The sequence below is a fragment of the Talpa europaea genome, assembly GCF_964194135.1.
Source record: "Talpa europaea genome assembly, chromosome: 1".
In the NCBI taxonomy this organism is placed as follows: domain Eukaryota; kingdom Metazoa; phylum Chordata; class Mammalia; order Eulipotyphla; family Talpidae; genus Talpa; species Talpa europaea.
In genome coordinates this window covers 114,755,259-114,780,620 of record NC_140073.1, presented here as the reverse complement: position 1 = coordinate 114,780,620, position 25,362 = coordinate 114,755,259, and the positions used below count along the sequence as shown (strand labels likewise).

The following is a 25,362-nucleotide window of genomic DNA, read 5'->3' as shown; positions in this document are numbered from 1 at the left end:
GAATTAAATACAATTTCATATGTAAGAATGTTTATCACAATATTATAATAGTAAAAAATTTACACACCCTACATATCCAGCAATAAGAATTGATGAATGATGGTGGCGTATATAAATCCACCCAGTGAAATACATGCATTCATTTAAAAACATCTCATATTTAGGATAGTTAAGAATATATTCATGCTATTTAAGGGGAAAAAGTAGTGTCAATAACAATACATACAACAAACTGGATTTTAACAGCATGTGAAGTATTTCTTTGCATAAAGATCTTGCAGATGTTTTCATTTAATAGGTATAACAGTTTGCAGCCTGTATTGTTAAAATAAAGTCTTGAAAATTAGTTTTACACATACAACCATATTACTGGTTTCCTATCTAATGACATCAAATAAGATTTTCTCTATTTATGAAGATGATTTGAACTCGAATGCGATGAAACTGTTACCTTGTGCCAGCCTTTTAAAGGCCATTTTCTTTTCTTCAGCATAAAGCCTTCATGTTTGTCTGGTCTCTGGACATTGGTTTGGCCTATTTTCAGCCCTTCTATAATTTCCCAGCTGTCAGCTTCCTGAGAGAAAAGAAGAAAAACAAATCACATGTTTCTTAGTGCTTGATGACACACTTAAAGCAAATTCTTAAGTAGAAGTTGCTTTTGAAACAACACTCAACCCACCAGAAGTATGAATAACATTCTGGAGCAAATTCTAACAGACACTTATAATTGAAGTTAAAATGATTTTCAGGTAGATCTGGGGGAATGTGGGCCCATCAGAGACTCACTGGAGATGGAGTTTGGGGTAGAATGGAATTTCGATTGCCTGGACTCAGAGTTTAAAATGCATTTTTCCAGACAGTTGATTTCTGGACACACAGGCACTTTAAAGTTTGAAAATAATATTGTTTTGATGACAAATGCTCAATTAGTGCATGGCCTTGGCTTTCTGTGTAGAAATGGAAAGGCTACAGTCATTTATGTGGCTTGTAACCTGTTAGCACTGAAGTGCTGTGGGCACCTGCTTCCTCTCAGTTGAGGCTGCTGATTTCAAAGAATGCATGAAATGCCCAGTCCTTCTTGGCAAACACACACCAAGAAGTCCAGGCTTTTGAAGACACATATTTTTGACTGCATGGCAAGAAACTAGGTATTTTATAAAATCTATGATTTTATAGTCTACACTATCACCCTCCTCTGTTAAAAATGGGCTAAGTCACAGATTCCTCTTCTACCAGGTGTTTAGGTTGCTTAATTTTTTTTAATGAGTAGTCAATATTTCAAAATCAGAAGATTTCAGACTTTAAAAGTAAAACTTTCTAAATTTTCAAAATTCTTATAAGATCTGGCACCACTGGGTATGACGTGAACAAGGAAGCCTGAGTTCAGTCTGCCCCCGTGGGCTTGGGGCACTGGTGGCTAACTAGACTTTAGCAACATCCTGGGTTTTAAATCCCCTGGATTTGGAGATTTCTAGGGATCCACGTAGCTCAAAGAAACTGCTGGCCTGGCAAATACTCACAGATTGCAGGTATGTAGCACAGTTAAGCAGTGGAGGCTGAAACAAGCAGGTTATATCCCATGTACAACTGCTTCAGTCCTGCCCCCAGCCCAGCAAAGCAGCACCTCTTTGTGGAGCTTCTGCTGCTGCCTCAGCTTTGGAGCTCCACAGATCAAGGCAGACCCCTTGGCAGAATATCCCCCCTCAAACTAACCTGGGAAGTTATGTTCTAGAAAGACATATCCTCTCAGAAATCATCCTCCTACCACAGAACAAAGGCTTCAACAGGATGACCAAACGGGTTTCAACTCAGGGCAGATGAATTTGCTGACCCCAACTGGTCAGGCACTGGCTTCCCAGGACCCGCTCAAAGAATGTGAGGTTCTGACAAGACCCAGCGGCAGAGGTGCTTGAATCAGTTACTAATGTCGGCCATGGGGACAGGAAGAGAGAGGGCTGAATACTTATCAACTAATTGTCTTTACTCTTTCTTTCTCCTTTCATCCAGAAGCTGCTTTCACCATGGCCAGTCAAATCTATTGTTAAGTCCAAACATAAAGACACTGGGTGGGATTTTCATAGAAAATTATGCCTCTAAGAGATATGACTGAACACTGCTTCATTTAAACATTTTTTAAGGCAAGAGATGCTCTTGCTTCTGAAAAGTTTGTGAAGTAAGCATCTCGGTCCTGCAGTTCCTGGCCCAAATGACCCCCATCAATGGAAAAGCCACCTGAGACTGGCGTCATTTCTTCGTCTTCTCTGTTATCTCTGAGGGGGCCTTAGTGAATGAATTACATACATTACAGAAACACACCTGCTGGTCTTCCTTTGGCAACAATAAGAACCCTTCAAAGGGTCTGTAAATTTCCCATTACATAAAAAAAACCCTACTAAGTGATTTCCTACTTGAAGATATTATTGTCAGAAATGAATTGATTTGCTCAAAATGTTAATTAGATAAGTGTTTTTAAAAAATGTTCCTGGTAAGATAACTTCAGGCAGTAAAGCAAGATTTTTGGACAACGTAAGTGCAGGTGACAGTGTCACCCAGAGTACAAAGTGCATGCCCTGGCATCTCTATTCTTAAATACTGAGCTGCAGGGCCTCCCCGGTGGTGCAGCAGTTGAGCGCTGGGTTGCGAAGCTGCCAGCAGCCTCTGCAGCGCCGGTTCGATTCCCGGTTAGATCCCCGGCTGCCGGGTGAGGGTCCCACATGGCGCGCAGACCTCTCCTGCCGCCCGCTGCTCCCCTCAGCAGTGTACTTCATCAGTCTGCCTGTTCTGCTCCCCGCTCTGGCTCTGATGAATTCTCTCACCCTCCCATGCTTCTGACTGTACCCCAGTGCTTGTACAAATAAATAAATCTTAAAAAAAAAAAAAAAAAGAAAAAAAAAATAATACTGAGCTGCAATCCAACGAGTGAGGGTAGCTTATGAATAACATTAGAATGACAGGAAAAAGCTGTACGTTCCTAAAAAGGGTCCAATAACTGGTTTTCTACTCCCCCAGAAAAACAGGTAAAAATTTCTATAAAAATGATGCATTTCTAGTCCATAAAAATAATGAATTTCTATGCACTTCTTTTTAAAGGCTTAGTATAATCAAGACATTTAAAATAATAACTCTGGGGCCTCCCTGGCGGCGCAAGGGTTTAAGCACCGCACTATGAAGCAATTCGCAGCCTCTGCAGCACAAGTTCACGAATTTGATCCTTGGCCAGCCAGGGAGCAAACCACATGGTGCAGCAGACCTCTGCTGCCTCGCCCGCTGCTCCCCTCAGCAGTGTGTTTCAGTCAGTCTGCCTGTTCTGCTCCCCATTCTGTCTCTGGTGAATCCTCTCATCCCCCACAACTCTGGCCTGTACTCCAGCTCTTGTATGCATAAATAAATAAATCTTAAAAAAAAAAAACCTCTGTATATATATGTGTAAATATATTCATTAGAACTCTCTTTGTTCCTAGAGAGATATGAGCTCTATTGAATGATGTTTCTGATGGGGGCTCGGGAGAGCGGGAAGGACACACATAGCACAGGCTGTACGCACAAGCTTTATGACTAATGATCTGTTTTATTTAACTAAAACTCTTGTTTTGAACTGAGATTCCTGCTCCGTGATGCTGATGCCCAAAGGAATGCTGGACAGTAACCCCTGCAGATGCACCAGGATCAAGATAACCAGGAGGCTGTGAACAAGTTCTGGGGGCTGAACATGACAATATCAGGAACATCAACTGTGACAGGCTGTTCTGATGGGCTGTTTGCTTCTGACTGTTTTTGTTTAACTCATTATAAAAAGGCTAGCTCATGCCATATGATCCAGCAATTCCACTCCTAGGTATTTACCAAAGGACACAGAATCATTAATTCAAAAGGGCACCTGCACCCCTATGTTTATAGCAGCACTATCTACAATAGGTAAGCTATGGAAACAACCCAAATGCCCAAAAATAGATGACTGGATCAAGAAGATGTGGTACATATACACCATGGAATATTACTCAGCATTCAAAAAAGATAAATTCATGCCATTTGCAGCAACATGGATGGAGCTGGAAGTGATCATGCTCAGCGAAATAAACCAGAAAGAAAAAGAAAAATGCCAGATGGTCTCACTCATAGCAGGAATTTAGAAAACCTAAATAAGGGACCAGGAAAAAGACTAATTATAATAAAGTAAAAATCAAAATCAACAAGCAACTATAAATCAGAGACACACTATGGAGAGGGGTGGGGGGAGGAGAAAAGGAGGGAATAGGGTCAAAATAAGGGGCGTGGGAATCGTATGGGGAATATAACTAAGGTGAAAATGCATACATTGTGCAAAAATGAAAAATGATGTAAAAATGTATAAAATTAAAAAAATAAAGAAAATAAAAAATAAAAGGGCCAGCTCAACAGGCAATGGCAGAACAGTTTCTTTAGGGTGCTGTGCCCCCGTTCCCTCAGATCAATGGCCAGTGACCTGAAAAATAGAAATGCTTATAGATTCAATTCCTGTCTGTTTATTGGTTTTGGGTGGCGAGAGGCAGCAGAATCCAGGCTTATTTCCAGCAACATTTCTATTTTTAAGTATCCTATCCATTTATAGCATCTCTAGAAAAATAGCATTTTTATTTTTATTTTTGGCTAGATCTTATCTATTTGAAGGCTAATGCTGTCTTTGATTCTCTCTCTCTCTCTCTCTCTCTCTCTCTCTCTCTCTCTCTCTCTCTCTCTCTCGCGCGCGCGCGTGTGTGTGTGTGTGTGTGTAATATTCTGGATAGCCTGTGAAAATGGAAACATTTAATAATAAGTACAAGTACATTTTGAATTTGTTTCTAATTAAACTCAAAATGTAATAAAAACTTGCCCTTGCAGAACTATGGCTACTGCTTTCTATGACAGTAGCTTTTTCTTCCTTGGGAGTTTAACTGCTAGGGTGGCAGTAGGGAGGGATAATATGGAAAAAGTGAAAAGATGATAACTTTTTTTTTTAAAACATACATGTGGTAGCTCTGAACAAATAATTCCATTTGCTCTGATGCAATATTATGAAACTCAAAAGAAACTAGAAAGAATCTTAATATAGGTTTTACAGTTAAATAAGCTGTCAAATTGACAAAGAGGCAAAGGATAAAAGAAAGCAAACAATCTTCTTCCTACTTCAATTATAAATGGTGATGATAATTTTACAAATAAGATGTGTAAGAAATGACACAACCCATCTCATTACTTAACACAATCCATCCCTATGCTTAGTAGAGTAGGTTTATCTTAAGAAAGCTGTAATTATTTTCTGACTATTGAAGCTTTTTTATAACTTCAATTGATATTAATTTCCTATTTAAAACAGTCTCCAATTTTTTGTAGGTTTACTTATAGTACAGACAAAGTCAGATTTGACTTGAGTCAGATACACAAGCACATTTGCCATGATAGAAGTTTTAAAATATTTTTGATCTAATAACAGTAGCTAATAACAAACCAAGTCCATTCATTTGAGACATTTCCTTTCTCAAGGGCATACTATATGTGCATATATGCTTGGGAAGAGGTTGGGGATGGTATGTGAATGGAAATGCTTTGGGAGGCAAAAGCTCCAAATAAAGAACTTGAACAAATCCTGACACAGGACAATGTGTACGTCAAACAGTGTTCTTCCGCCACCAACCAGCACCCTAGAAGTTCATCATCTCTCAAAGGGTTGAGAGAAGGTGAGATGCCTTGGTATCTGGCCCCCTGACTTCATGGGGCCTCAAGAGATGTAGTATCTACTAATTTAAAACACAAGAAGAATATTAGTCCTACATCAAGACCCAAGTGGGCAACAACTTGAAGGAGAATGGGAAGTGGAGGTGTTGGTGCCCTCACCAGATCCCTGCATGGGCCTGAGGACCCCAGGCCCGGGCTGCTGGGAACATTGGGAACTGCTCAGGCTCACAGCTCCGTGTACGGGGAGTTGCTGCTTGGCCACTCCCAGTTCCTCCCTCCACCTAGCTAACACTCATGTTCTTCTCATAAGGTAGACCTACAGGAATTTTTTTTCAAACACTGCTCATCACCTCCTTACCCAATGCACCCTCAGCTCCAGTATAGCCTGTCTCTGTACACATTGCTCTATGATACATTCTTTTCTTTTTTAACCACTTAGCTGTTTTGTTTTGTTTTGTTTTTACTCTGGGCAAGTTTTTAATTCTTTGTCTCCATATTTGTGAAACAAAAGGACTAGTTACATTGCATGGAGCTATAGTAAATGGAAAAATGTATTTAAGCACTTAGCATAATGTCTGGTATGCAGTCTGTGGGCAATAATGGTAATTGATATCATCATCACCATCATCATTGTTATTGCTGAAACTAGTGACTTTTTTCTATGACCTTGGCATAGAAATACTTTTTCAACTTTCCAACAAGGAATCACTATGGTTTTTCTTTAAAATAAAGAGAATTCTGGATCCTTGTATGTAACCCTGCAAATCCCAGAAAAATATGCTTTCATCTATTCCCTTCTTACACAAGGCACAGAAACAAACCCCCTCCAACCACTGTAGGCGAGAAGACATGTGGGCGGCACAGCTGCTTAGAGGAGTCAGGTGTAGGAGTTCTTTACAATTCAGCCTGCCCCAGAACAGACTTTGTGCCACCTAAGAAAGCACCACCTTTCATCACTGACCTTGGCCAAGGGCACCGGCTCAGGTTCAAGCAATTGCCGACTCACAGAGGGCTCGGTGCCAGAGGAAGCAGTCCTCTCCAGTATGTGGATACTCTGAAAATACAAGAAAATTGAGCCTAGAATTAGACAACCCATTTCTCATGTAGCTGGGCATAGGAGTGAGAACCCAGAGATCATAGTAAGAACAGTGAGTTCTGTGAAAAAATGACACATAGCTGATGAGAAGCTATGTCAGGAGAAGCAATTGTCTGAAAATTGTCAATACAGGTTTTGTTTTCCCTCTTCTGGATTTGCTGTGAATGTGTGCTGTGGTGTTGGTTTCAGCCTTAGAGAGTCAGAGAACAACAGCTCTTGGAAAATGTTAAGACACAATTTTTTTTTAAAAAAAGAAAGAAAGTCTGAACACTTTTACAACTTTATGAGAATAGTACATCTATGACTCAGGCAGTGAACCTTACATAGAAATATTTCCTCATCTCTTCAACAGTAATGGACAAAGAGAAAGGTCTATATCAGGAAAGTCCAGAGCCTCAATACCATTTGGCTTCTAGAGTTCATATAAAAATGTACAGAGAAGAAGCCATATTTATCAAGTATATTAAATAGTAGATGTCTTTTACAAAGAGATAAAAAATTCATAATCAGTAAGATAGCATTCCAACAGAAAAACGGGGAATGTAAGTGAACAGGCAATTCATGTAGAATATAGGAAAAAATGCTCAAGTTCAACCTCAGAAGTATTCAAAAAAATGAAAACCAAAATCATAATTTTTTTTTTTTTACCAGTCTAATTCAAGAATACTTCAGGGCTGCAGGAAAGGGAGTATAAATTGAGTATGATCTTTCTAAAGAGGAATTTCGCAATTGTATTGAAAGCTGTTGGGCAAAGAAAAAGTACATGTCTCAGTGACCCAGCAATTCCACAGCTAAGTCTTTAAGAAAATAATTAAATTAGTATGCAAAGGTATAAGAACAGAACAGCTATTTTTATCAAAGCACTGTTCATTGTGGTAAAGTATACTTTATGTAAGAATAGTATGGACTTAGAAAAAAACACCTCACAGAGACTCAAAATGATAATATGGACCTACATTTATTGACATGTTGTCTGTCAACTGGAAAATCAGACTACAGAAAGTACACAGAATATGATGCTTTTTATATATATATAAAAATATGTGTATACATATATATGTAAAATAAAAATATTTTCCAGAATGTTAATAGTACCTATATAAAGGTGATGGGGATTCTAAGTGATTTTTAATTTTCTCTTAAATTTTCAACCTTTTGGTACATTCTATTACCCTGAAAACAAGGGGTCTGGCCATAGATTTCTCAAATCCTACCTGAATGCATTTTTCAAGTTATTTATTATAAAGAGAATAATTAGGATTTATGAGTTGCTCCTGTTTCTTCAATTTGTGAGGAAGCAGAAGAAATAAGAAGAGATATCTGGGGATCAAATATAAACCTGGACAGGAATTCTTGGCAAGAATTACTAATCTAACAGCCACAGTGTCCGAAGACAATTTAAGTATTACCTGGCCCTAGGCAGATGTGAGAATCCAGCTGTTTTCTACTATGTCAGGGATCAGAGTATACAGGAATGTACATATAACACCATTCTTCTCACTAAAATTTGTTTTGGAAAATTTTTTAAAATAAAAAATGATATTTAGGTTGATAGAGGGTCTACAGTTACTTTTAAATAAATATTTGTTTTAAAAATTTCAGACATAGCAACTATTGATAGATATAACCCACATAAACAAAAACTCTGAAATCTTCAATAATTTTTAAGATTGTAAAGAGTTCCCAAGACCAAAAATTGGTCCTCTAGACTGCTGTTCTAGAAGAACTACTGTTAAAAATTCAGGTTTATTATTGGAATAGAGAATTCTGACTTGCATATAAGTTATTTCCTTTCTCATAATGCTTCAAGGAAAAGCATTTTCAGAAAAATAAATGCATTTCAAAATTTATAACTACTTAATCCACCTTAAGCTAAATTACATAAATCTACTCATTAATAGCTCCAAACTACCTAAGAGGAACACAAACCTTGTTTCATATGCTGCACAAACACATCTTAGCAAAACTTCAATAAATGTAAATTCTATGAGGGTAAAAAACTGTTAAAAAAAAGGTATTTTTTAAATGTGTGAGTTGATTTTTAAAAAAGAATTACTAGCAATAAAGATATATATAGGCATAACTATATTACAGATGTAAAATGCCTCCAGCTTGCCCACAGCAAACAACTTTATAATTTGAGATAATTTCCTACAGTAAAAGTTGTTTCCATGATATGACTTTCAAAAATCAAGAAATGAAACCATTTAGAAACTACAATTTTTGTACTAAAAGTTTCAGAAAAGTAAATGTAATGAAGTAGAAGACCAGAAACTGCCAGTGAAACATGTCATTCATTCATTCACTCACCGATTGGTTCAATTAACCAACAAATAAATATTTGGCACCTATACTGTTCCAGGTGCAAACAACAGGGTGATAGAAACAAAACAAAGAATTAGTCCTATTATGCTCATATTCTAGAGAGAGATGTTATCATACAAAAGACCAAGTAAGGCTGAGTGAATTCTGTAACCCTGCTTTTACTTGATTTTTCTAATGAAATATCTTGGTCTGGACTTCTCTTTAAGAACTCTCCCCTATTTTCATGCTAGCAAGGTTGCTGAGCAATAAAACACACATACATCACTTCCCTCCTCCTCTTGGTCAGAAAAGCAAAACATGGAAAGAAACTTGATCTTAGCAACTGTATAAGCAAAAAATAAAGGATTAATTCTAAGAACTTAGCCTGGAGAAGGAAACTAAATCCCTTAATTTCTAAACCTAGCCACATAAACATCAATTTAGGATAAAGTGTGCTTAAAAATAATTTTTGTCTCTATAGATACCTGAGGCTACTTAAAATGTTGCCAGAATTTTGTTGATGAGAATGGTTAGAGAACAAACAAATCAGGCCAGAATCTGTAAAATATTTACCACAGAATCTCACAAAAAATGCAATATTGATTCCTTCATTTTATTTTACAGAACAATTTATACTATTGGAGAAAATTACAGGTTCATTGGTTTCAAGCATGGTTTAATATAGCACATATTCAACTGAGCAAAAAATCCAAACCTCTTATTTTGTTAATTTGCCAAGGCACAGAGAATTATAAAAACATTTACTAAGAAATATTAAGTAAAATTAATATTTTTATTATCACAAATATATATTTTACTGAAAAGTGAAAGCATGATTTATAAAACTACCAGCTGATACACATTATTACAAATATAAACTGACTTTAAAAAATAAAATCTCTCATATCCAGATGGTGTCACTTATATGTGGAAAATAGAAAAACTGAAGTGTCAGACAAAGACCCACTTTAAAACCAACCCTTCAAAACTGACCATAGATCTTTGGCTTTCAGAGGAGGAGGAAGAGGAGGAGGAGGAGGAAGAGGAGGAGGAGGAGGAGGGAAAGGGGTGAAAACAGGGTGTAAGGGAACACAATGGGCTATGGTGGAGGACTATGGGGCTTCACTGGTGGGAGGTTACAGTGACTACACAGTAAGTGGGGTGGGGAGAGGGAATCCTGTAGTGTCAAAACAAGCATAACAAACTTGCTATATATACAAGACAAGTAAAGCAAGGATATAAAAAAATGGTACTTCAATAACATAAAGCTCCATAATGAAAATGAAGAAACTAAAAGCTCTTATAGAAACAGTCTAGCCTTATATTTATGTATATTATATAATATATTATATATATATTTTTAGAACTTAACTATTATTGTTTATTCAAAAATAAAACATAAATCCACTATCTTAAGAATTATCTTCAAATTCATGATTTTTAAAACCAAAAGCATACCCCTGAAATTATATAATTACACATATAACCATTCATTCTTTTAAATGAAATATCCAAGTATTTGAATGTTATTTTTAAAAACAAAACTGTTTTCACTGACCATACCCAGCCTGAGACTCTGGTTAGATTGGGTGCTGCCTGAAGGTAGGGGCCAGTTTATCTTCAGGTGGCATCTCGCCCCCTCCCAGCACAAGACCCTGCACTTAGTAGCCAGTAAAAATATTTTTCCATAGCCAGAAAAAAACTGAAAGCTTTCAATGCTCTCTGATTAATTTGTAGAGAACAGTTCCTAAGCAATTATTAACACACGATTAGGCATAAAACTGCCTTCTAGCTTATGTTGGAATTTTAAGAATCACAGCTCCAACTGGACAGAACTTTTGAAAACACTGAAATAGTTTAGCTTTTAAACCTGAAAAATCTAGGGGACTGCTCGCATGCAGAGCATTTGCTCATTAGATTTACAGCTATGATTTTACGTCACATTTATTTTGCAATTTAATTTCCCAATCTATTCCGAAAGAAAAGTCATTCTTTTCATAAGATTTCCTTCCAGATCATAATTTGTACAATAACTTTTCTTCACAAGCTATTTTCATATTCCCCCACAGTGACTTGAAGGCACACAATATGGTGTCACACATATTATACAAGCAGGTTAAATAAAGGGTTACACAGACCTGCTAATCATTCTTTTAAAATCAGTTTCCTCTCAAATACTATCATTTCAACTTAATTTCTAGGTCAGTGTTTTCATAAAGACTTTTTTTTTTAAAAGCAGTATTTGCTTTACTCCCACAATTGAGTGGGAGGTACAGAGAGGTTCTGACACCCCTTGCCCCCACACATGGACAACCCTCCCCTATTAGAAATATCCGCCCTCCCCCGCCCCCCTCCCAGGAGGTACAATTGAGACCACTGATGAGTCAAGGTTCAGTCCAGGTCAATTTTCAAGGAACTTAGAACACACAGACAAGGTGAAAGTACTTACCCTCCCTTTGATCCCCCTGCTCAGAGAGAATGGATGCATATTTAGCTCAAAACCAGGAGCCTAGACCACATAGTTCACAGTGGCTCTTGAACATGGTAAAAGTTTATCCCAGAGTAGTGTTCACTGATCACAAAACCTCCTGGGCAGCAAGTGGAAATCTGCTAACAAGACAAAGAGTCTGGTTCACTCAGTATCAAAGATATGAGTAAACAGACCAACAAGGAGGCATTTAACAATAGCTGAACGGTTTAGTGGGACTCCAGCAGAGAGGAACGTGACCTCCACATGAGAGTCCAAAGGATCTTGGTCTCCTGGTGTGTTGTGCCTGTCATTTTCTCTAATTTTAAATATATAAAGGAACCGCAGGAAACACTTTAGGCTGTGATGACAGATTTCTGTATAGACTCACTTTTTTATATACAAATTTAGGACAATAATGAGAATTACATTACTGCTCCACAAATGTTAACTCCATTGAAATTGCTCTGTCTGATTTTCTTAGTTATTTTTATATTCATTAATTATACAAAACACTTTCAAAGAAAAATATCCAAAATAATTCAGAAACTTCTAAGGTATTTTCTTCTCCAAGCTTTTGGCTGCTGGGTTTGTCATTCTCCTAGTTATATCTACTGTAATTCTAATGCAGCAACATTCAATGATACTCATAACCGTCATAGGACAGTGATGATCACGGTGGTATGGCACTTAATATTTAGTGCTTTCAATATCCCTGTCTATAGCCCTGCTTTACATGGATTATTTCATTTCATCTTCACAAAAAAGCTTTGAAAAATGACTATTAAATTGATTTCATGGCTCATTGAACAGAGGAGGCACAGAAAGATTAAATTAATGACACAGAGTCAGTAAGTGTTGGAGTTGGAATGTGAATCAAGATTTACTCTAGAGTCCAAGCATTTAAATACTGCCTTCTACTAAAGTTAAAGCTAATACTAAATGACAAAAAATTATAGAAATTTCAAGTAATGTATTCTCTCAAGACGAGCTGAATACATGAAAGGCATCCTCTACCACAACCTTCCACCAAAGAGAGACAGAAATGAATAAATCAAAAAAGAAAAAATGACATCGCTGTTAAATATGGCGCAAACTCAGGGTTCATTTCCAAGTTTCAAGGATGAAGACAAGTTGGTTATTTTTACTTTAGGGTTGCAGCGTCTGATGCAGAGGAGAGAATGTATGTTCTCAGTCATACAGATGAGCATCCAGCACTCAATGCTGCTAGTTACCATGACAAATCACAAGCCTCTCTCAGCCTCAGTGTACTCATCTGTAAACGGGGATAATAATGTTGACACTGGAAGATGTTGCAAGTCACCCAGTGTTTGCACAGTACTTCTCAGAGGCTGTTACACTGCAGACGCTCTAACGGTAGCTAATGTCTTCTCGGTTACCAACAGAACAAGACTAAAGATCTGAGAATCTTGGTGCCACAGAAAGATGTCACCAAACACAGAGCAGGTATATGACCTTTTCAAAAGTTATTTCCTTTTGGAAGTGAAGAATCCATGCCCAACTGGACCACCGCATTACCCAGTCAACCCAGAAACCATAGTCAGCTCCACCTCCTGACCAGAGTATCAGAATTTTCCGAGAGCTGATGAAACGAGGGGAGACAGATGCACTAGGCACTCACCAACGAAAAAGCAACCACAGCGGACGGTTATGCAGACCGCCTCTTTCGGGCAGCCTGAGGCTGAGGACGCCTGCTATCTTCTTGATAATTTCCTTCGAGGAATCATTGTTACTTTTGAAATTGCATAAAATAATAACACCACCGGGGCCTCCCCTGGTGGCGCAGCAGTTGAGTGCTAGGTTACGAGGCTGCCTGCAGCCTCTGCAGCGCCAGTTCCATCCCCGGCCACTGGAGAGGATCCCACCAAAAAAAAAAAAAAAAAAAAATTTAACACCACCAAAGCCAGAAGTCCATGACTGAATAAGTAGTAATTCTACCACTTTTTCTATAGTAACGATTATCTTTCCCTCGCTGACTGATGGCAAAATTACATTAATTATAAATCTCCATCTCAGTGCTACTAAAATGAAAGTAGAAAATTTTAGAAAAAGTGGCCAGAAAAATTCCACACAGCACACCTGGAAAATCCTGAAGGGAGGAAACCAGTCATTGGGGTTTTAATTATTCTTATATAGAAACATGAAAGTCATTGAGAATCAACTGCTATGACTCCACATGGATCTGATCTGTTGTTGGAAACCCTGCATAGTAAGAAATAACATTAGGACCCACGGAGTGGTCCATTTAGAGCCCACAATATTTTTGTGATCTCAGCCAGAAAGTGGTAAAAACCACATAAATCAACAGTTCTTTAAATCCAATGGTCACCCTTCAATATAATGAGAACCAGATCTTACTGGCTGCTTCTCACCTGTACTCTCAACACTCACAGACACATAACTAAATCCTGGGGAAACCCAGCAACTGTGAGCATGCTTCATGACAATTATTAAAGAATGGCTATTAACAGGGACAAATTCTTAGCCAGTTCAAGAGCAACAGCTCTGGAATGTGTAGAGTTAATTTAAGGCAGAACAATTCTGTGTGACTTGAAAAGAATACTGAAGTCAAGTTAATTTGTAATTTTCTACAAGTCCCTTACAATGACCCTGAACAAAGGTTTTCAGTTGGATAATCACACATGACTTTGGTAACGGTACAAGCAAAGAAAATCACATATATTTAACATTTCTGTATGTATGAATATCTGAGGCAGAGTGCTTTGGATCTCCTACAAAATCAGAGTGGGTATGTCTACTATTTGCCTGAATGTACTCAAACATTTGGTAAGTGAAAAAAATGAATAAATATTTGCTCTAAGATATACAGTAAGTTCTCACTGTTTGGCAAACATGCTTAAGTTACCCTGAGATAAATACAGGTGGCTAAGAAGACAAACAGTGACCCAGAAAATGCCTCAGTGACTCAGAGGTAGGTTAAAACATCTTTCTCCTCCAAGTTTCCCATGTGGCATATCCTTTATATTTAATTTTAAATCTTATACCTATGGAGTCAGGACTTACAATTTTAAATTAAAATAGGTGATATATCATATTTGCTGTATTACAAATACTCTTTTAAAGCTACAAACACAATACACTTTAAAATTTTTTTAAACTATACAACAATACATATTTATTGTAGAAATTTGGAGGGGGACAGAGAAGAGATTAAAAGTGCCCACAATAAGCAATGAACTCTTTCAAGATCTTGGTATCCTTGTTTGCATCTTTTAAAAATGCACATATAGAACATTCAATTCTTAAAAACAAAATTCTAATTATGCCATATTTTTAATTTAATAGCAGTTCTTTTCAATTTACAATATGTAATTTCCCCACAGCATTAAATGTTCTTCAAAAACATTTTAGCAGCTATGTAATATTCCATCATATGGCACAGAAATCTTTACATGTATCTTTAGTTATTTCCTTAGCACACATTCCTAGAAGCTGAGTTACCTGGTCTTATGGCATGATTTTTTTTTTAATTTTTATTTTTTGAGCATTTTTAAAATTTTATATATTTTTACATCATTTTTCATTTTTGCACAATGTATGTATTTTCGTCTTGGTTATAGTCTCCATACAATTCCCATTCCCTCTTGTTTTGATCCTACTCCCTCCTCCCCCCCTGTAGTGTGTCTCTGGATCATAATTGCTTGTTGATTTTAATTTTTACTTTATTATAATTAGTCTTTTTCCTGGTCCCTTATTTAGGTTTTCTAAATTCCTGCTATGATTGAGACCATCTGGAAACAACCCAAATGCCCAAAAATAGATGACTGGATCAAGAAGATGTGGTACATATACACAATGGAATATTACTCAGCAATCAAAAAAGATAAACTCATGCAATTTGCTGCAACATGGATGGAGCTGGAAGGGATCATGCTCAGCGAAATAAGCCAGAAAGAAAATGGCGTGATTTCTTAAGAGACTTTAGACACAAATGAAAAATTTCCCTCCAGAAAATGGGAATTAATTTACTAGCTTACCAGCAGTACATGAGAGTGCCCATTTTCTGGAAACCTCACCAACATTGGTTATTATTATTACTATTATTACAAAGTCAGCTCTTAATAAGGATTTAGGTCAAGAAATATGGCTCTTTAAAGTATACAATCTACACAAGACTTCCCTGTATCTTTGTCACAGTATTCTGCTTATAGCCTTGGAGAGTTATAAGGGGTGCTAGCCAAAGGGATGTAAAATTTTTTATTGGTCCAAGGTGAAAATCAAATAAAGCAGTTTTGTAGATTTTACGGTCCTTCAAGATGATGTTTTCACAGTCTTAATGAAACACCTAAAAGTATATTCTGTGAGAGTGATGATAACTAAACCTTGGTGAATAACAGTCTCCTGGGAAGCTTCTGGAAACCACAGATTCCCAGGCCTTCTCAATAACCTACTGAATGAGATCCTCTTGGGGTTCATTACCGGATTACACTGTGGCTCTCCATTTGGTGTTATGCTTCAGAACCGCATGGGCAGTATTAGTCTTGGGTCTAACAGATAAATTTGCTGCTACAGAAATGTTATCTCACACCAGCCAGCTCAGGGAATTAAGATAGCTTCTTCTTAAGTGAGAAACTGATAAAGCAAGCCTAGAGAACAGAAGCATTCTGGTAAACATACCAGGGAAGGCAGAGAACAGATTCTTTCCCGAGTAATGTAGAGTTTGGAATCACTTGTGGATAACAAGTGTCTGAGTGCCAGGTGGCAAATTTCTTTCCCATGATCTCACTGCAGCACATTTGACATGCACTAAACATGTACTGTAAACAGCAAACACAGCAACAATGATCTCCAAATGGTGGGGACAGCAAGAAATCCATGGGGAAAAGGCTAATCGCAGTTTTTAATAAAGAAATGATCAAAACTTCTTATTCCAAAGGCAAAACATATAGTGAAAATTTAAAAAAAAAGGCACAAAGGATGTAAAAAATTCACCTTTGATACCAGTGATACCAGTTCTCCGTGATAATAACCATGACTATCTTGGCTGATGTACTGCTTGGTCCATGGTTTCCCAGGCTAGCGAGGATGGAAAGGAACATCACTATTATTACTGAGGGAAAAAAATGAGAAGGAAACACATAGCTCAAACTCAATTGATACATGCTGCCTTACAAAGTTCATTTAGAAGTGGACAGAAGGTCCTTCCCTGGACCCTCAAGTCTTACAACAAAACAGTGAAGCAGCCAAAACAAAGGCTCCAGAATCAGGTTTCCAGGTAGTAAACCCTATCTTAGCCACTCACTAGCTGTGGTCAAGATATTTTACCACTTCCTGCCAGAGTTTAGTTCTTTGAAAAGGTGATGATAGTTCCAACCTCCCACAGTGAGAAGTGATGAAATATGAGCTCTTGCTGTTGTTCTATTCGTTTATTACAAACTTTGCCTGACATTTAGACTTTCTGAGCATCCAGTTTACAAAATGCATCCAAATCACAAAAAAATAGTCACAGTATTAGTTTTTGCAAGCAAGTATTATTTGCCCATTACATTGGGGAAATAATATCCTACAAGTTAGATTCCATAGATGGGTGGAATCCCCAAAAGGCTAAAATGGAAGCAACTGGAGAATTTAAATAATACCAAGCACCGGGCCTCCCCTGGTGGCGCAGGCGGTTGAGTGCTGTTCTGTGAAGCTGTCCGCAGCCTCTGCAGTGCTGGTTTGATCCCAGCTAGCCAGTGACGGTCCCAGGTGGTGCAGCAGACCTCTCCTGTGGTGCCCGCTGCTCCCCTCAGCAGTGTATTTTGTCAGTCTGCCTGTTCTGTTCCCCGCTGTCTCTGGTGAATCCTCTCACCCTCCCGCGCCTTTCGCCTGTACCCTGGTTCTTGTATAAATAAATAAATCTTCAATAAATAAATAAATAAATAATACCTAGCACCAAGCCCCAAGGGCTTTATTCACTAGCATCAGTCCTGTGAAGACACTGAAGATTTTCAGCTCAGGTTAGTATTCTTTTTTTTTTTTTTTTTTTTTTTTTAGAGGCATGTTTTTTTTATTTATTTATTTATTTGTTTGTTTGTTTTGTTTATACATGCACTGGGCACAGTCAGAAGTGCGGGAGGGTGAGAGAATTCACCAGAGCCAGAGCGGGGAGCAGAACAGGCAGAAGGACCGAAGTACACCGCTGAGGGGAGCAGTGGGCGGCAGGAGAGGTCTGCGCGCCATGCGGGACCCTCCTCTGGTGGCCGGGGAGCAGCCGCCGGGGATCGAACCGGCGCCACAGAGGCCGCGGGCAGTTTCGCAACCCAGCGCTCAACCGCTGCGCCACCAGGGAGGCCCTCAGGTTAGTATTCTTCCCTGAACTGAGACTTGGGTTCCATGATCATCCTGAAAATCCCTGGATCCATGGAATTTTACATAGAACTAAGAATTTTCTATTGACATGCTGGCAGATTTCAAGTTATATATTCTCCTTTACAGATAAGACTGGCTATGATTTAAATTGGAGGTTAGGTATTAAGTCAGTAATGTTTGAATTTTTTTCTATAAAAATTAAAAGCTTACTAGTTGAGGTAATAGTCTATTGTTCACAACTTAAAAGATGAAAATAGATTTCATATTGAGAAGACAGAGACTCTTCATTACAAAGCAATGACTTGGTCATGTCATTTAGCAAAACTATTTGAAGAAGATCAAAGTTCAATTGGAAAAAACATATTCCACTTCAGTTCATGTGTATTATCAGTCTGTTTGCCCCCAAAAGAAAAATTTTTATAAACACCCTGTCTAAAAATAGTATGGTATATAAAAATAACAAAAAGAAAATATGACAAAAGCAAAACAAAAAAAGGTATAGTATAGACATACTATGAAGTATACATAAAGTACAAACATTGATGAGAAACACTTTTCCTTTCTGGTTTTCTAGGCACCTTCTTCACTTACAATGAAATAGTAGGTATAGCAAATGCTGCTATTACCATAAATGGCTGGTTATGTCACCAACCTCTGGTTAACAGGCAGTTCCACAGAAACCCTGCTGGGACAGACTTCACATGCCATCAGTGGCAGCAACTGGGTGGGTCAGAGCTGCTTTTGAAAGGTATTGCTATAGATGATAGACAGGCAAAATTTTTAGCTGTCCATATAATTGAAATGTTGCATCAGATAACCATTAGATTTAATAGATATTTATTTTTTTCACATTTTAAAAAGACAGTTTACTAGGAATGTATATTTTATAAAAACTGGCAAGAAGATTCACGACCAGCTTCTCATGACTTATCTATGAAATAATTTTTCCCCAAAAATTTCTTTATGATCTCTGAGCTTCAGCAAACTTGAAATCATTCTAAGGAATGGCTGATATTTTCTCTTTTGACTTTTCATTAAACAAAGAAGATGATTCATTTAAGCATTTGCAATGTCTAATAATAGACACTGTCACCTGGTAATTACACATTCCAAATCTTAATTTCTTAGAGTAATATTGTCTGATTACATGACTTTGTAATATTTTAATAAAAATAATCAAAAGTTCCAAACAGGGGCCATACTTTTAAAAATGCAGATGCCTGGATCCGATCCCAGAACTACCGAAACCGTGTCTACAAGATAGTTTCAGTCTTGTATATTATTAAAAATTCTCTAAAATACACAAAGGTAAGAGTAATTGTCAAAACAAACAAACAAAAATCAGTCAATTGGTCTCCAACTTAGTAAGCCTATTACATAATTCATATAAAATAAATATTAAGAGAGATGAGAAATCAATAACCTCTGTTTTTAATATAGAGTTACCTTCTTCTGCCACCAATATTTTGTGGGACTCTCGCCAGCGGCTGGGGAACGAACCGGCGCTGCAGAGGCTGCGGGCAGCCTCGCAGCCCAGCACTCAACTGCTGTGCCACCAGGGGAGGCCCTTCTCCCACCAATATTTTGAACATCTATGTTGAATGCCACCACCACTTTACTTTTTTCTGCTATAATTTCCTTCCTACCTCAAGCCATTTCTTGTACCATATAATAACTGTAAGTAGCAAGCAGAGGGTCTTATTCTCCTGGCTCCCCAATGCCCCCTTTGGACAACTCCTCTTCTATGCTCAAGTAGAGAGTCTTCCTGGGATACTCAGAGCTTCCAACATATCACTTTCACTCCTTGTTGTCACCTCCCAAACTCAAAATTGTTCCTTCATGGCTATCAAGGCCTCACAATCTTCCTCTTGGTGCCAACCTCTTCATCCATTTATTCATTCAAAAAGATTCTGAGCCACACCATATGTGAGGTACTATAAGACGGGCTAGAGATACATTATAGAAGAAAATAAAAACCCCCACCTATGGAGAGGTTACATTTCAGTGGTAGGGAATAGAGGAAGAGGATAAAGAGATAAACATAGATATGTAACATGTCGGGTGGGGGTTAATTTGTTTTGAAGACAAGTGAAACCAGGTTGGTGGTTAGTGAGTGATGAGGATCTGCAGGGGAGGGCAGAGAAGTGCACCCAAGTGGGTGCATGGAGAGGATGAGTCGAGTATGTGAGCACACCTGGAGGTGCCTGGCAGAAAAGCAGGCTAGGTTGAGGAGGCCACAAGGGCAGGCTAGGTGGAGGAGGCCAAAAGGGCAAGATCCTGCAGTGGAAGCAGGTCTGGTACATCTGAGGAAAATGCTCCAAAGAACTCAGTGAAGAGGAGTGATAACAGGGGGGACACTGGGCCAGGCAGAACCAGATTGTGAATGACCTGGTGGACTATGGTAGCCAGTCAAATATTATTTGTAGAGAAATTGGAAACTACTGGGAGCAGAGGACAGATTTTTAACTTAGGTTTTGAAGGAATGACTTTGAGCACTCTGTAAAAGATGACCTGTGTGTCAGGCAAGGCTAGAACGGGAAGACCAATGAGAAGTCTGTGGCCACAGTTCGGGTGAAAAATGATGGTGGGTCAGACCAGGTTGGAGAGCAGGAGGCAATGAGCAGATTCCAGGTACATTCTGAAGGCAGGAAAAAACAGATTCGCTGTGGGTTTGGAAGCAGGGAGTGAGAAAAAAAGAGGAGCCAAGGATGACGCTCAGGTTTTCGACTAACGAAAGGATGAGGAGGGATAATGAATAAATTTTAAAAGGAAATTAAGAGTCTAGTTTGGACAAGTTAAGATGCCTTCTTAATATCTAAGTGAATATCACCTTTGATCACATATATATTACATAATAATTGACCTACTGATATCTGGGGTCAGGGTACATACGTTCAAATACTTTCAGGGGGCAAAAGTATTGAGACACAGTAAGGAGAAGTAGGGACTAAGGCTGATAAAAACACAAATGCCCCATCTGAAAGGAAAGTCACTTTCAAGGCTCAATCCAATGTTGCTATTTGGAATTTTTCCCCAGATGGTCCCATTTCCAAAAGAAAGAACAATGTGGATTTTCAACAACCAAATCTTAAGAAATAAAAAAGTCCTATAACCTACCAAATTTTAGAAGTTAAAGTTCTAAGTTCAGGACATATCAGTGCCTTTAACTTATTAATTTTTACACTGCAAAAAGAAAATTGTGTTTAGCATTTCTCTAACTTATTTGATAGTAGAACTCCCTTTTCATGCAACAGCTCAAGAGACAAGCATTCCTTGGTGCATACTTGGGAGAATGATGATTTATGCACAAGTCCTTGATGTTTAATCAACCCCTTTATTTCCACTTTGAAGATTTTAAGGCATATATTTCTTGCAATTTATGAGTTGTACATACATCTCTCTCACACACACACACGGCCAATTTTGTTAGATGTTCTAACATCTAATATCAGACCTACCTGAACAAAATGTAAATGAAGCAATTACTAAAGTCTCCCAACTTGTTAAATACTAAGTGGAGTCTTGACCCTCTTATTGATGAAGAAAACACTTAGTGAAATCACAGGGGCACTGAATCACTTCATTTCCCAACCCCTCACCTCCTTTACCTGTTGGGCTACATAATTTAGTGACAAGAAGGACATTCAATTACTACTATGTACTTGGCAGATGTCCTTTGTTTTACTTATCTATGAGTAAGGAAGAAGGGAGAAGACAAATAAATCTGTAATGGGAAAAACTGTAATAAAAAGACAAGACTAATATTGTTGCAGGTTGCAGGATGCATTAAAATATTTCAGGTGCCAAGTTTGTCTCTGAAGAATTAGAGTGCATAGTCTGGTTAGAGGAGTTCACAGTACAGGCGAGGAGATCAGGACATAGGAAATTGGATTTTGTGAGGCATTAGGGCAGTGGCGAGGCAAGAGTACTTTCAGGAACCTGGATTGAGGTGATGAGAATCTGGGCTGAGGAATGGGCAGCAGCAATAGAAATATCATGTAGGAAGAAATAATCAATAGGGCTTGTTAACCTATTGAATGTGAGAAAGGCAACAGAGCAGGGCATGGCTTTGACCTTGAGTCCATTAGAGAATGATGATATCGACTGTTTATCCATATTGTTTTATCCATAAACTAGTTTATCCATATTGTTTTAAGGTGAATGTGGTACCCATAAGTAGAAATGCTCACTTAGTTGTGATTTGGGAATAAAACTTTGGATGGGGGCCTCCCCTGGTGGCGCAGCAGTTGAGCGCTGGGCTGCGAGGCTGCCCGCAGCCTCTGCAGTGCCGGTTTGTTCCCTAGCCAGCGGCGAGGGTCCCACAAAAAAATAGCTGCCACATTCTCAGCTATGGGCTAGATCCTTTTCCTATGTGGTCAATTTAAGAGATGAATACTTAGACTTGCACCATGTTATTCAAACCAGGAGAATGGTAATAGTCAATGAAAATAAATTTATCACGCTTTCCTGTCTCTTCATTGAAAACAGTCATTACAAAAAAAAAATGCAAATAAAGAAAAACACCAGATCATATCATATCATATCACAGGATCATATCACAGGATCACTCAACAGTTCTGATTTCCAGAACAGTTTTGGTTTATAGAGTGATGGAAAAAGTTAAGAAAAAAACAGAACTGCAATTTGTTCTTTATTCTTTTCTCCCTTGAGGGAGGTGAACAGACACGAAACACGAGGCAGGAAGGAACCAGAGGAGAAAGAATTCAGGAACATTTCTACATGCCAAGATAAATAGGCATGACTGTAAACTCTCACCTTAAAGAATAACAACCATCTGAACATTGCCAAGAGAGAAATTGTGTAGAATTTATTATCAATTTAAGGACATGCTACTCTATTCCCACTATAAAACTTTCCATTCACATGCCAGCCAGGACTCACACATTCCACCTTCAAACTCCCTTTGGCAGACCAGGGTCTAGGTTTTCCCCTGTTGTTTTGCAAGCTAGCCCTGGAGCTCAGGTGCAACAGGCAGATTAACAATGCGTGACAGATGTTTCCACAGCCATCATCGGTCTTTTCCATTAGCCACAATTCTCCAGGGTGAGCAGGGTCAATCCCTTCCTTCCCTCAGCAGCCAGGAGGGCCCAACTGCTTAAAATGTCTCTCAGTTTAAATGCCCGGGGCAAGTGGAAAATGCAGAAGCCATAACAAGAAAGCACAGAGGGGCAGGTGAAGGGTAGACTAAATTTGCAAATTTAGAAAGCCTCTCTACATGCTGTAGTGATTTAACGTAAATGCATTTTCATTCATAATACTCTTATTTTCTTTGACTCTACAAATGCATGCAATAAATTATATGTAAATGTAATAAATTTGTTAATTAGTGTAAATGCAATAAATGTGTGTATAAACAAAGATTTAGTCAGTGGTGTAAATGCTTCCAATGAACAGAATTAAGGTGTGTTCTTCTAGAAGACCCACGGTAGAAAGAGCTGCCCCTGAATCTGTGAAAGATATGCATCCATAAGGAAACCTTGATTTTTATAGTTTGCTCTGGAATCCCTTGCTCAAAATTGGGGAGAGAGTGTTGGGAGGATTTGTAGCTATGGTTTCTCTAAGAACACCCCAGCAATACCTTCCCACTGTCTAGAAGAATGGATTCACACACATACACACAAAGAATGGATTCACATCTGGAACTGGTGTTCTTCAGATCTAAGTCCCTACTACTATAGACCATCAAATAATGGATGCCTATACATCTAGAAACTAGGGATACAAGTTTGAGCATGTACTATGTGAGAAGATGAGTGGAACACCAATGATGACCAGTTGAATGATTCCCAAAGGTAAGTGTTTATAAAAAGCAACTGCTTATTGTGACTTTCCAGTTACACAATAAAAATCATATCACAAGCTAATATTTTAATGGCAAATAAGTAACATTCCAACCTGTACTGAGCAAAAACCACCACCTGTTTTGACATGAAGATCACTGATAGGATTATAATCGCCACACCACCCTGGCAGTAGAACTAAAGCAATTCCAGACAAAAACAGACACATAATTTACCAAATTGACTTGATGAACAATCAAGGAACAATAACTTACTTTATTGACTTTAAACACTGAGTTCTCACTGCCCTTAATTCTATGATACTACAATTTTACTTGTATCCTAACTCCCAAAGATGACTGCTTCCAGATTCCATGAAACAACAAACCAAGGTTTGTGCTTGAAAGAAAAAAGAAAGAAAATGAAGTTAGTGCTTGGCAGACTAGTGAAAGGCTTACAGGAAGAAGACCTTTGCAGGTTCAGATCCTTTCCCAGCTCCATGAAGGAAGAAAGAAGAAAGCAGAATATTCAAGTTCCTGAAGCTGGCTCCCGCCTCCAGAAGCAGACAGGGAGAAGACTTCAGGGAGAACACTGCCCCCAGACGCTCTTCCTGTGGTCCAAAACTAAAAAGGACCCTAAATCACAGAAAAGTAAGGTGGATCTACAGAAAATAGTTAATCTATGGAATTAAAAACTTCACAACAAAGTTTCAGAATTAGTTCACATAGTTCACAATCCCATCGTGGTTAATGGTAATCTATTTGCATGAAAGGAAAACAAGCATTTTGTCCTCTTACCTGGCGGCTGTCCCTCTGGGAGGATGTTGAAGAGGAGGCACTTCTATGGGTTGGCGTGGCCGTCTTATGGGCAGGGGATATGCCCTTCTCGTCTGAACTCATATCTGCAGTGAGAGTCTAGTGGTATGCACTTGAGATCATCCCAGTTGTGTCTCAAATTCATAGACAAAGTAGATGATTTTTCAGCTTCAGTCCATTTCAGGAATCAGATCTGACTGAAAAAGAGTAGGCAGAATATTGAGGGTGTCCCAAAGCAAAACAAAAATTTTATGTAAGTACTTAGAGCACAATTAAAACCTCATTTGGGAGAAGTACTACGATGTTAGTCATGGGAAGCATCCTGACACATTACGTCTTCCTCTTGGTTTTAAGATGGTGGATAAGTGTTAATATGAAAGACAGAAGTCTTACAAGGAGAACAGGAAGAAACCAAATGCTAAAGTCATATTGTCCCCTCACATTGTCTATGTTTTATTTTTTTTTAATTTTTTTTTTTTAATTTTCTAGAGGCATGTCTTATTTATTTATTTATTATTTGTTTGTTTGTTTGGTTTATACATGCACTGGGTACAGTCAGAAGCGCGGGAGGGTGAGAGAATTCACCAGAGCCAGAGCAGGGAGCAGAGCAGGCAGAAGGACCGAAGTACACTGCTGAGGGGAGCAGCGGGCGGCAGGAGAGGTCTGCACACCATGTGGGACCCTCCTCCGGTGGCCGGGGAGCAGCCGGGGATCGAACCGGCACCGCAGAGGCCGCAGGTAGCTTCGCAACCCAGCGCTCAACCGCTGCGCCACCGGGGAGGCCCTGTCTATGTTTTAAAGCAGATGACAATGCTATGTTCTGGAACCTCATACCAAAATACATCAGTTTCTGTT

The 25,362-nt window shown here is 38.5% G+C and overlaps 1 protein-coding gene across 6 annotated transcripts in view; it reads right to left on the bottom strand.

The window, feature by feature from the left end:
- OSBPL6 (oxysterol binding protein like 6) overlaps nucleotides 1-24,606 on the bottom strand; it is a gene marked incomplete at both ends in the record, with an annotated part of 78,564 nt that extends 53,958 nt beyond the window's left edge. For 5 of the 6 annotated variants that reach the window (XM_084228657.1, XM_084228658.1, XM_084228661.1 and 2 more), the window contains 3 exons: nucleotides 452-574; nucleotides 6,653-6,745; nucleotides 24,490-24,591. In XM_084228657.1, the coding sequence (XP_084084783.1) occupies nucleotides 452-574; nucleotides 6,653-6,745; nucleotides 24,490-24,591 (318 nt within the window). Of the gene's footprint in view, nucleotides 1-451; nucleotides 575-6,652; nucleotides 6,746-24,489 lie in introns of all 6 variants that reach the window. The other variant, XM_084228662.1, reaches the window with a different exon arrangement.
- Between the last annotated feature and the right edge of the window lie 756 nt (nucleotides 24,607-25,362).